This window comes from Rhinoderma darwinii, chromosome 10, assembly GCF_050947455.1.
Source record: "Rhinoderma darwinii isolate aRhiDar2 chromosome 10, aRhiDar2.hap1, whole genome shotgun sequence".
Classification (NCBI taxonomy): domain Eukaryota; kingdom Metazoa; phylum Chordata; class Amphibia; order Anura; family Rhinodermatidae; genus Rhinoderma; species Rhinoderma darwinii.
In genome coordinates, this window is record NC_134696.1 from 81,594,296 (window position 1) to 81,607,422 (window position 13,127).

General features: G+C 41.4%; 1 protein-coding gene across 3 annotated transcripts in view; it reads left to right on the plus strand.

Moving 5' to 3' along the window:
- The window catches only part of GRIK4 (glutamate ionotropic receptor kainate type subunit 4), a 289,366-nt gene that overhangs the window by 142,780 nt on the left and 133,459 nt on the right, over positions 1–13,127 (plus strand). For all 3 annotated transcript variants that reach the window (XM_075840105.1, XM_075840106.1, XM_075840107.1), the window contains exons 4-5: positions 742–839; positions 9,878–10,043. In XM_075840105.1, coding sequence (XP_075696220.1) covers positions 742–839; positions 9,878–10,043 — 264 coding nt within the window. The remainder of the gene's footprint in view (positions 1–741; positions 840–9,877; positions 10,044–13,127) is intronic.

Below are 13,127 nucleotides of genomic sequence, written 5' to 3' on the forward strand. Positions count from 1 at the left end.
TTAATCTGGGAAATGCCGGCCGACATGCGGTTCATATCTCACAGACTGAACACGCCCGTGTGAATAAGGCCTTACGTTGTACAATTGCACCAATAATAGTTTACTTACACAATGACTAGAAAATAACTGCTGAAGGGGAAAAGTAAAAGGTAAGGAAAAAAAATAAATTTTAAAAACCGATGTAATACTGTAATTAAGTAAATATTGGTGAGAGCATAGTAGCACTTGAGTTGTATAGTATTAGGGGAGAAGCTGTATGATCTATGTTTTAATTCTAGTGAGTCTTCCAACACTTACTAGCATTAATGTTTTTTTAAGATTACTTAAATGGTTAAAATGGTTGTCTCAAATTAGAAGAAAGGCAATATTTTTCCCAAAAAAAACAGCGCCACTCATCTATTGGCAGTGTCTGGTATTGCAGCTCACCCCCTTGCAAGTGTATGCATTTCTGTGCTATCTAAATGTAACCGCAGGACTTGTTTCAGACAGTAGGTATAATTGTATAATTTACAAGTCAGTTACATTAGTCATACATCTGAGCTTTAAAAATGGGACAAATTCCCTGCTGATTCATTTTGTCTAATCCACAGACAGTGTGGAGAATAATAATTTATGTACATGATAAATCTGCCTGTGTTTTTTGCTGCATTGTTTGCTTGGATTAAATTACGATTCCTTCCATAAAAAAGGAGAAGACTTGGTAATTCATAAATGTCTCCGAATTTTATCTCCTTGCTACAGTGTGCCAGATCCTTCCCAAAGGAGTTTTGGGGGTTCTGGGCCCATCGTACAGCCCGTCATCCAGCTCCATCATCAGCAACATCTGCGGAGAGAAGGAGGTGAGCCTGCTCTAGTGATACATCTGTTGCTATTCTAACTTGGCATGACACATTTGTCATTTCATTTCTTTGATCCTTTATCCATGTTCTATTACGTTAGATGTTTTCCTCTGATTTGTTTGACAATTATGTCTGTAAAGTGGAACTAAATATTTAACAATGACGACTGCTTACCCTAATACAGCACATAATAGGCATCTATTCATGCACTTGAAAGCAATAAACTAGCGGGAGGACTCATATCAGTTCTTTGCTTTTAAATGGATGAGATTGTTCTACATTTGCTCTGGTTAAAATAAATATAATTACAAATGCAGTTTGTAATGTAAGTGAGAAGCCTAAAATCTGCAGTGATGTATCTCATGGCGAATGTTATTTCTTATATATCAAACCCAACTTAAGGCCCTTTTACACGGGCCAATGATCGGGCAAATGAGCGTTCATATGATCACTCGTTCCCGATCATTGCCCTGTGTAAACACGATCGATCGTGTGAACGATCAGCTGAGAAATGAACAAACGCTCGTTCATCGGCTGATCGTATAGTTTATGTAGCAGAAAATATTATCGTTGTCGACGGCACATATCCCTGTGTAAACAAGGAGAAATACTGCCGACATGATGGAAATGTATGGGGACGAACGATCATAGTAACGATCGCTCATCCCCATACATATTCAATCATTCCTCCTTGTGAAAGGAGCAAACAACTGTCGATCAACGATTGACTGGTTATAATTTGTGGTAAAAACAGAAGCAATGGATACTTAAATACATAAATGTTACAGTATAGAAATGAAAGTTGTGAAGAAATGTGACATGGTCAGGTTTTTTGGTGATGCTCGCAAGGTCCCATGTCTATTTTTTGCTCATAGGGTAACATTTAAATGACCTGCGAATCGAGGTAGTACAGCAACCTTACAGCAAACTGCAGGGGGGGGGGGGTGTAGTCTGTGTTGCCATGGAGCCCTAGCCAAACTATTAACATACAACTCCAGGCCAGAGGAATATTTTGAGTCGCATGCAACTCATTGCACTCCTGAAGATTGCAGCTGTCACGCGGTGTCTCCTTGTGGCCCCAGCCTTACTTCTGATTTACTAATTTATGACCAATTTTACATTTAAGGTATAAATTCTGTTTCAGTAATCTGAATGTGTTTTTAATTGAAGTTCCACTTTTAGTATAGTTTTATCATTAATATATCTATCATCTTTATAATATTCTTTTAACTTTTAATATGCTTCCCCAACTTTTAATTAACTAATTTTATTACTGATTCACTTATATTTCCCTCCAGATCCTTAAAAGAGTTGTCCACTACAGGACAACTGATGACCTATCCACTAGATAGGTCATCCGTATATGATCAGTGGGGGTCCGACACCCGGACTTCACACCAATCAACTGCTTTGGCTGCCTCCGGGAACCGGACGTCCATGCCGGAAGCAGATGGCTGCGGCCACGGAATAGCATGAAATATTCAAGTGAATGGGAGCAGAGCTGCAGTTCGGCAGCATGGCCGCTATGCAATGTACGGAGCCAACTGCTTCCGGCTTCTTACATTGCATACTGTGCAATGACATCCAGTGCCCGTAGGCAGCCAGAGCACCTGATCAGTGCAGGTAGCACACAGACCCTTTAGATTCTAATGGCCCTATGCACATGACCGTGGTCTCCACTGATCTGTGTGGAGGCTGTGTGACAGAGCCGGAAAACTTGGAGCAAGTCCTATTCCTGTCCATGTTTGGAGCTCGTTCTCACCCGCGATGTGAAAACCTATGGAACAGGCGGAACAGATGCAGAGGACGTACTGATGACACACGGACCGCAAAAAGGGAACAACGGATCCGTTGTTTACGGGCCGCAAAATACCAACGGTTGTGTGCATGTAGCCTATTGCCTATAAAGAATATGTCGGAGTAGTTTCTCATTTAAATTTTAACATTTTATTTGACATTAAATTAAAATAACATATACACTCACATTTATAAAACCCGGCAAAAAAGCTTCTCAGATCACATATATTTATACATTCAATAAGAACTATAAAGTGCTATATTTTACATTGAAGGGTCTATAAATAGCTGCATTAATACTCAAATGAAAATACCTATCTAACTTTGGTAGTAACCACAACTGTAACAACAGCAGAGCATAAATGTAAGCAGTACAGTTAGCCAACTGAACTAGTTAGAATGTCCATATGTTTATAGTGGTGCCCTCCAAAATAGAACTTTCCAGTATAAAAGTTTGAACATCAGTGTAAGATACCTAAAGTGACAATTTTTATCTTCAGCGCTGCCCCTAATATTGTGTAAGTCTTACCCGTGATGCTAAAGCAGCACTTGAGCCATCGAGGCTTGGACTCTACAAGACCTTTGTTGGTGTCCAGTGGTATCTGACACCAAAACATGAGCAGCAGATACTTTAAGACCAGTAAGTTATGAGGTGGGACCCTCCGTGGACAAGACTGGTTTGCCCACCACATCCCACAGATTTGATTGAGATCTGGGGGAGTTGGAGACCAAGTCAACACCTTGAACACTTTGTCATGTTTCTCAAACCATTCCTGAAGAATTTTTGCAGTGTGGCAGGAAGCATTATTTTGCTGGAAAGGGCACTGCCATTAGGAAATACTGTTGCCAAGAAGAGGGGCCTTAGTCTCCAACAATGTTTAGATAGCTGGTACGTGTCAAAGTAACATCCACATAAATGCCAGGACCCAAGGATTCCCATGAGAACATTGCCCAGTACATTAGTCAGTTTGTCTTCTTCACGTCGTGCATTGTGGTACCATATCTTCCCCAGGTAAGCGACGCACGCACACATGATGTAACTAAAATTTAATTCATCAGAGCAGGCCACCTTTTTTCTTTGTTCTCTGATCCAGTTCAATGCTCACATGTCCATTGCGGGCGCTCTTAGCGCTGGACAGGGATAAGCATGGGTACTCTGACCAGTCTGCAGCGACACAGCCCCAAACTCAGCAAGAAGCGAAGCACTCTGTGTTCCGACACCTTTCTATCATAGCCAGCGTACACTTTTTTTTAATCTGTGGGATAGGGCCAGACGGCTAGCCTTCGCTTCCCATGTGCATCAATGATTCTTGGGCGCCCATATACATGTCACTGGCTCACTGGCTCCCTTTCCTTAGACCACTTTGGGTGGGTACTAACCATTACATACCCGGAACACCCCACAAGATCTGCCGCTTTGGAAATGCTCTGACCCAGTTGTCTAGCCTTCACAATTTGTTCTTTGTCAAAGTCGATCAGATCCTTACACTTGCCCATTTTTCCTGATAATCAATGTTATTCTCTTCACATGTCAGCGGTGTTACTCTTATGACTGATCAGTGTAAAGTAACCGACCAGTACAAAAACTGTACAAGTCTTTCTGGGTGCCCTGTGCCAAACCAAACAAAAAAAAGCCAATATCCATGTAAGTAAAATAAAAATAACCACCAAACTTTGGGCACAAACTTCTGTTTACTAATACAGTAGATGGACATTTTTAAAATTTTGGGTGGAAATGCTCTACTAGTCCTTCTCAAAGAATTAGAATATCCTCAAAAAGAAAAAAATGCTGGAAATAGATCACTCTGCGTGTAATAAATCTATATAATTTATTTCAGTAATTCAATTCAAAAAGTGAAACTCCTATATTAACTTTCTGATTCTATTCTAATTCATTGAGAAGGACTAGTATAACTTTTAGATTATTTCTTGGAATCCAAATGGTTGCCAACTTGTGCGATTCATAATACTGGTGTCTTATGTGGCAGAGGGACTATTAAGCCCCCTCAGGCAGGATGGCCCAGAAATGACTGCAACCTCTGCATCTATATCTAAGCCAAGTAGACTTTTATCTCTGAAGTAGCTATATATTTATAGCAAGTATAATAAAAAAAAATTGTGACGTCTGGGGGCTTGGTGACAATGGATTTATGGGACTATATTTAATATTTTTTTGTACCGGCTGTATGGCAAAATTATGTCAGTGAATACATTTGCTGAATAAAAGAAGAACAGAATGACTTGTATGGTTGCTTATTTATAGATTAATAGTCACATAGAGAGATGACAGCTGCCAAGAAAAGGTTCACTCAGCTCTTGTCAGATCAAACGATCAGAAGATCCTGCTTAACATACCCCTCTTACATTTAACTAAGGAGACTGAAAGAAGTGTACAATGTAGGAATTACTTTTGTAGAATTCTAGTCACAAAGTAAAAGGACATGTCTGCTGTCATTACAGCAGTATAATCCGTGCAGGAGCATGCAGGTTTATATGAGTGACTGATCTAAACGGAGCATTACAAAGAACCATGTTACAGGCCTTTATATAGCAGAACATGGTATACTCTAAATTCCTATATACTTAAAGGGGTATTTCCCTTCCCATCGCTACAATAGGTAATCACTTTGCTCTGCAACCCCTTCACTCTTTTTCCCTGCACAGTGGTGGTCCGGCCACTGGTTGTACGGGGAACTTCAGTATGGCTCCATACAAGAGAATAAGACTTGCCGTAGTTTCCTACAAAGTCGGCTGGACGGGAGCACCGCTGTGCAGGGTAAAGGGGATGAGAGCTAAGTCAACGCCCCTTCATTCTCAGGATCGGTGGGGATTCCTGAAATCAAGCTCACATCGATCATAAAGTAATGGCATACCTAGGTATATAGGGACATTATGTGCTGATTAAAGGAGATGTATCATCATGAAATGAAATTTACATCATGAAATGAATATACATCTTTTATTTTTAATTGGAGGTTTTTTTTTTTTATTTGTTTTTTTTTTTAATTTGTTTTTTTTTTAGCCACATAAAACAGATCTTGAGATATTCCAGTTTTCACTCTGGCCACTAGAGCACACATAATAGAATGACCTTTCCTGTTTTCTACAGTTCACTTGTTATCTATGCCTTGAAGACTAGGACAGGGTGGGCAGATAGCAGGGGATTTAACCCATTAAGGACACAGCCAATTTAGTCCTTGGGGACTATGGGCATTTTTCATTTTGTTTCACTATGTTTTGACATCCAGAACTTTTTTATTTTTTTATTTTGCATACAGGGGTGTAACTAGGAAAGACTGGGCCCCATAGCAAACTCTTGACCGTGCCCCCCCCCCTGGGTGCCACAAGCAGCCCCCCTTATAAATAGTGCCCCCTGTAGAATGCGCCATACAGCCTCCCTGTAGACAGTGCTATATAGCCCCGCCTATAGACAGTGTCACACCCCATTTGTAGATAGCGCCCCACCTCCCCCTTGTAGATAGTGCCATAAAGCCCCCACTGTATATAGCGCTATACAGCTCCCCCTGTATATAGTGCCACACAGCCCCCCTTAGTAGAAAGTGTAGCACAGCCCCCCTTAGTAGATAGTGCCACACACAGACCCCTGTAGATTGTGCCACACTCAGCCCCCTGTAGATAGAGCCACAGCCCTCCCCCTTGTAAATAGTGCCATACAGTTCCCCCATTTGTATATATGTCACACAGCTCCCCCCTGTGTATAGTGCCACACAGCTCCCCCTTGTGTATAGTGCCACACAGCTCCCCCTTGTGTATAGTGCCACACAGCCCCCCCTTTGTGTATAGTGCCACACAGCCCCCCCCCTTGTGTATAGTGCCACAAGGCAATGGCGCATCCAAGAACGTTGTATCAACCAGGGAGATGTCACTCAAACATGGAAAGGTGGTTTGGAGGCAGGACTATGTGACTCTTCAGGATAGCGGTACCGCCCCATGACCCTCTAATGAGTAATTAGCATATAGTGTGCGCCGTTTTAAAAGTGGATTTTAAGTATTTTGCTGCAACTGAAAAAAACATACAAGGGAATGTTTGGAAATATTGTCAGGTCATGTATTACCGCATGTGGCGGTTCAAGGGATTAAAACTACAGGACAGATTCCCATTAAATATACAATGAATTGAGAACAATTCCATCTGCCCTGCAATTTTGTTATTATAAATATATCCTATATAAACTACAGATCCAGAACCAAGCTCAGTACATAAATACAGCACTGGAACCAAGCTCTGACATATATACAGCACCAGAACAAAGCTTAGTACATATATACAGCACTAGAACAAAGCCCATACATATATACAGCACCAGAACCAACCTCCGTACATAAATACAGCACCAGAACAAACCTCAGTACATAAATACATCCCCAGAACCAAGCTCAGTACGTATATACACAGAACCAAAACCAATCTAATACGTATATACAGCACCAGAACCAAGCTCAGTACTTACATACAGCATCAGAACAAAGATCAGTACATATATACAGCACCAGGACAAATACAGCTCAAGTTAGTGCAACCCCTGCCGTATAGGTTTGTACGGCGTAAAACTACAGCTCCCAGCATTGCCCGAACAATGGTGAGGATATGCTGGGAGATGCTGTTTCACAAAAAAAAATCATATCATAATCCTCTCGCTGCAGATCATACAGTGACTACAGTGCTGATTAAAGGCAGAATAAACATTTACATTAAGTGACTCACCGGTGACGTCTCAGATTCTAGTTCTTTTCTTCTCCCTCCGGTCCAGACATCTATGATTGATTTCTACCGGCCATGACCCATTTCTGCAGTTTTCCGCTCAGATGTCTTTCAGCTTCTCACTTTTAAAACATTTCTGCACCTATAAACAAAGTTAAAATTCTCAACACCTCTTGCACCTCTATAATAGTGCCTTAAAATGTGTCCCTGATTTAGAATAGTACCATACACCCTCACCGTGCCCCCTGTAGATAGTGCCCCCATAGCCACCGTGCTGCACTACATATAGCTTCCCCTATAGGTTGTGCTCCATGTATAGCCCACCTGTGTAGACAGTGCCCGACATATAGCCACCCTGTTGCTAGTACACCACAGGTAACCCACCCCTGTATATAGTGTCCGACATATAGCCCACCCCTATAAAAAGTGCCCTAAATGTAGCTCCCCTATAGATAGTGCTTTACATATAGCCCACCCCTATATAGTCTCACATATAGCTCCCCTGTATATAGTGCCCCACATATAGACCACCCTGTATATAGTGCCCCACATATAGACCCCCCCTGTATATAGTGGCCCACATATAGATGACCCCCACCGTAGATGGAGCCCCCATTATAGATAATGCCATTAACAGTTTTATGAGAGAAAAAAAACAAAAAAACTTTACATACTCACATGATCCCGTTCCTGTTCTCTGGCGATGCAGATCTGCTCTCTTCTGAGCAGGTCTGCAGGAGCTGAACGAGCGTCGTCCAAAGACGCTGATTGGTGGGGCAGAATGACTTGCCCCGTCAATCAGGGCCTTTCAAGCATGGAAGCGGCGCAATGACATCATCGCGCCGCTAGCCAATCAGCATAATTGTAAGGTGCTGAATGGTCGGGCACGGAACATGCCCGGCTATTCAGCGCTAGTGCATGTATTTGGCTGTCGCTAGCACCGGGGCCCCCTCCGGTGCTAGTGACGCCTACAAGCATGAGAGGGCCTGTGTCGCCCGGCCCATACTTATTGGAGGCTCGGCGGCGTGGGCATATGGGGGAGCCCCCTCAAGCCACGGGCCCCATAGCAGCTGCTACTGCGGTAGTTATGCCACTGTTTGCATACAGATGTGGGGGCTTGTTTTTTGCGGAATGAGTTGTATAATTTAATAGAACCATTTAGGGGTGCATATATCTTGGCATTTAACTTTTATTTAAAAAAAAATATGAGCAGTAATGCATTAAAAAAACAACTCAAAACTGACAGTTTTTTTTTTTTTTTTTACGCTGTTTACCCTGTGGTATAAACAAAATGTTAACGTATATTCTGCGGATTGTTATGTTTACGGGGATACCAAATCTGTTTTTCTGCTTGCTATTTTTTTTTTTCATAAATGCTATTTTTATGGAAAAAAATTATTTTTATCCTTTATTTTATTACTCTTTCTTAGATCACCATTTACAATAGTCGTGATCATTGTTATTGTCAACCAAAGGTCAGACAAATGTGGAAAATGTGACAGATTAGAATCAAATCAATTGACACTTGCACAAACTATGTTAGAGTGTTCTGTTTGAAGGTCAAAAATCTATGTGCGTAAAGGTGGCTATAGACGCAAATATGACGATAATGACCAAAACAGTTTTACGATCCTTAGGCCTCATGCACAGTGCACAGCTTTTACCAGGAGGCTGTATGGCAGCACTCGTAGAACGGAGACACAGGGACTCCGTGTGCCATGGTATGTTGCTCCATTGGGTACCATGGTTTAAAGATATTGCCCCTAGTAGCATTGCTTTTAGGGGAGCATATCTCCGTAATACGGCATGCGATGGAGCATGACCTCTTTTTATTTCTGTTTGAATCATACAGAATCATTAAAAAACTCTATATGCCTCCAGATGACATTTGAGGTATATGGAGGCACAGTAAGGCCCCATGCACCTCTACATGTGCCCTATTACAGCTTTGTACAACACGGAGTATACGTTATACGGCAGCGTGTATGAGTCCTTAATGATATTAATGATATGTCTATGGTACTAAAAAGAATTAGTTCTGACTCATGTAAATCTGCCCCATTAGTCAGAACACTTAGGGCCCCTGCATACGGGACGGAAATGCTGCAAAATTTTTGTGAGGAAATTGTGCAGCGCTTACGCAATATAAATCGACATGTTGAAGATCGAAAATCTGCGCCACAGATCCTTTTACGCCAGACAAATTCTGCATCATTTCTGTCCTATGTGCAGGGGCCTTACTGTCCATAGTTTAAAATTTTACCCAGCTATAAATGTCTCGATCGCAGCACTTACTTTCTATCGTCTGAGGAGAATAAATGTGGGAAACAAGTTTCCAAAGTGAACACTTTGAGTCGCTGTATAAGAACTTTTATAACCCCCCAAGTCTCTAATGTATAAAGTTTTTTTCCTTTTCTGTGGTCTTTTGGTGCCTCAGCTTTTCTTTGACTCACTAGCCAATCTTTCTTCAATTCTCCATTTCTTTAGTACTAACTCTTTCTTCATATTTTTCCATCAGGTACCTCACATAAAAGTATCACCTGAGGAATTTTTAAGGTTTCAGTTTCAGAGATTCACCACTTTGAACCTTCATCCCAGCAACACAGACATCAGTGCAGCGATAGCGGCTCTACTTAATTTCTTCAACAGTACCACGGCCTGTCTTATCTGTGCCAAAGCAGAGTGTAAGTACTTGGCACCAGAATCCATTAACCGGCTGTCTCAATTTAGTCGTCCCCACGTAACCTTTAAAAACAGATTGAGTTACTTAAATTTAAAGCATTGTAAAATGTATTTAGTAACATCCAGATATGCTGCTGACTACCTTACTACGGACTTGTATACACCGAGGGATTACCAACAAGTAATCGCCAAGGATATGGTTACCACTGCAATGCCTATGATTACATGTATCCTGGTATCACAATGATTCAAGTCATTTTACAACCTGGTTATTTTTAAAATTCCTATGGACGCATGTTTATTTTAATATTATTTCACTAAGGCTTCGTTCACATATACGTTAGGTGAACAAAGCCTTATTGACGCTAGGACGCCAGCTGAACTCTTTTCAACAAGGCTAGTTGCATAAAAGGATGCTCTAATATTTTGCAATACGTAAATGCGTTTCAGAGCTGTCTGAACTCCTTCTTCAGTAGTTTGCACATAAGGCATCATTCACATCTGCGCTAGGGCTCCGTTCCGATGTTCCATCAGAGCTTTCCGTCGGAACGGAGCCCTGACGGACACAAACGGAAACCATTGATTTCTATGGTTACGGATCTGGTGCCAATGGTTTCCGTTTGTCTCAGTTGTGCAAGGGTTCCGTCGTTTGGACGGAATCAATACCGTAGTGAAAACGATGGAACCCTTGCACAACGGAGGCAAACGGAAACCATTTGCACCGGATCCGTCACCATTGAAATAGATGTTGATGGAAACGGAAACCTAAGGTTTCCGTTCTTGTCAGTCAAGGCTCCGTTCTGACATTCCGTCAGAGCTTTCCCTCAGAACGGAGCCCTGACTGACCAGAACGGACGCAGATGTGAATGCAGCTTAAATCTCAATACAAATGTAGTCTTTGTACTAGATCGAAGATCTCACTATAATACTGTAGGCCTTTCATTTATCAAAATTGCTTATAGTTTGAAGGATGCTAATTCTTACAGTATGCTTTATAGTGTTGTCTAGTTTAGAAAACCCATTTTCAAACACCCTATTCGGGAATTTTGTCTTAATAGAAGGAGGCTCCCCTGATAAGGATCCTCATCTCTGGTGGAGTGGGAGCGGTTAATAAGACTGTCTCTTGCTCTGGAGGACCTGTACTGTCCTGCATTACACAACCCATTGATGTAAATGGGCACTGTGTAATGCTTAATTTCCCCTGCAGAGGTGCTGCATGGACATTGAACCGTTGCTGACAGGTTTCCCCACAGATTGCAGCTGATCACTGGGTGTCCCAGCAGGGAGACACTTTGTAAGCCGCTTATTGTCAAGGGTCTTTTCAAAAAGTAGGGATTGTCCAAAGTAGAGAAGCCCTTAACAGTTTATTTTATGCTATGAAATAAAGCAGTTGTCTAGTTTAGAAAACCCATTTTCAAATACCATATTCGGAAATCCTAAGTTAATAGAGTAATGATCCCCCGTTCATGACCCTCATTTATAAGCCAGAGTGAAGAGCGGGTACTAAGAGTGTCTTTCACTGTGAAGGACCTGGCACGCAAACTGTCTAATGCATCATTCTCATGTGGCGAGACATCCAGCTTATCATCAGGAGACCCTTCTAAGAAAAAGTGAAGCTGACAACCAAAGTGATTTACTAAAACGATACAGATTTAATAAGATGAAAGGCACCAATTCAGACATTTTATTTCCATATGTTCTACTCTGCTCTAGATTGAAAGCTTATTGCTATTTAGTTACAACAGAAGATTGCTGCTTTATATTATGTCTTAATGCGTGCTGATACATACATTTAAAAAGGTTCTTGACAGTACATATATAGGTCTCATTTACTAATGTACAAAAAATATCCGAAAGTATTAAAACTGGAGAATCCTACTTATACTGTTCTTGTTGACTAAGTGAAGGAAATTGTTCAGAACTGTGAACACTTTGATAATTTCTGTATTAATGGCAGCATAAGTTATGAATAATAATTATTTGGATCAGTGGCTTTCAGTAAATGTAAAAAAGAATGGATACAACTTGCTGATGTTCATTCAGAACGTTTAAAGGGGTTGTCCAGTCCCAAAAAATTGATGGCCTACCCTCAGTATAGGCCATTCATATCTGATCATCGGGGGTCCGACTCCCAGCACCACTACCAATCAGCTGTTTTGAAGGGGCCGTAGCGCTCATACAAGTGCTGCATCCCCTTCATTCCTTTCCTGTTCACCCTGTGTATTGCCGACACACTTGTAGCAGCGGTTCACAGTATTACAGCTTTGTCCCATTCACTTCAATGGGAGAAGGCTATAATACTGTGAACCGCCGCTACAAGTGTGCTGGTGATTCACAGTGTGAGTAGTAAAGGAAATTAAGGGGAAGCTGCGCTTGTATGAGCGCTGCGGCCACTTCAAAACAGCTGATCGGCGGGGTGTAAGGAGGGGGACCCCAACCGAACAGATATGGATGGCCTATCCTGAGGATAGGCCATACATTTTTAGGGACTGGACATCCCCTTTAAGATGCTCATACACATTAAACCAAACTCAACCAAACCCACTAATTTTGGTGAGACTGGCCGACTATCTAATATGTAGAGTGACCACCCAATCCCCCCCCCCCCCCAATGGCAGATGTCAGCTGAAAGAAGGATTAGGCGTGTTGGATTTTAACATGCCTGATTCTTTGTTCCTATAGGAGATAGCCTATAACATGCATTCGACCGACCGTTATTTAATGTGTATGGCCACCTTAAGATTTGAGCTGTAGGTGTTATGCATTTGGAACAAAATGTGAAATTGATTGAAAGAACAATTAATTCCCACAGATTAACACAAAAAAAGTCAATGCCTGGTATTCTCTTATTGAAAAGTCTACTTTTCTAGCAGGTAGAAAACAAAATATAATGAACAATAATAACCACATGCTGAACAATGAAGTCCGTTTACCTGTCCAAATGAAAAATATGGTGCTGAGAACATGTATACATTCAAACACAACTTTTAGATAGCATCTTGGTATATAATCCATAATTTATTATTCCATATATTATAAAAAAATTGCATAATTGTCTATAAACTCTGTTTAAGGTCTCCAGCACA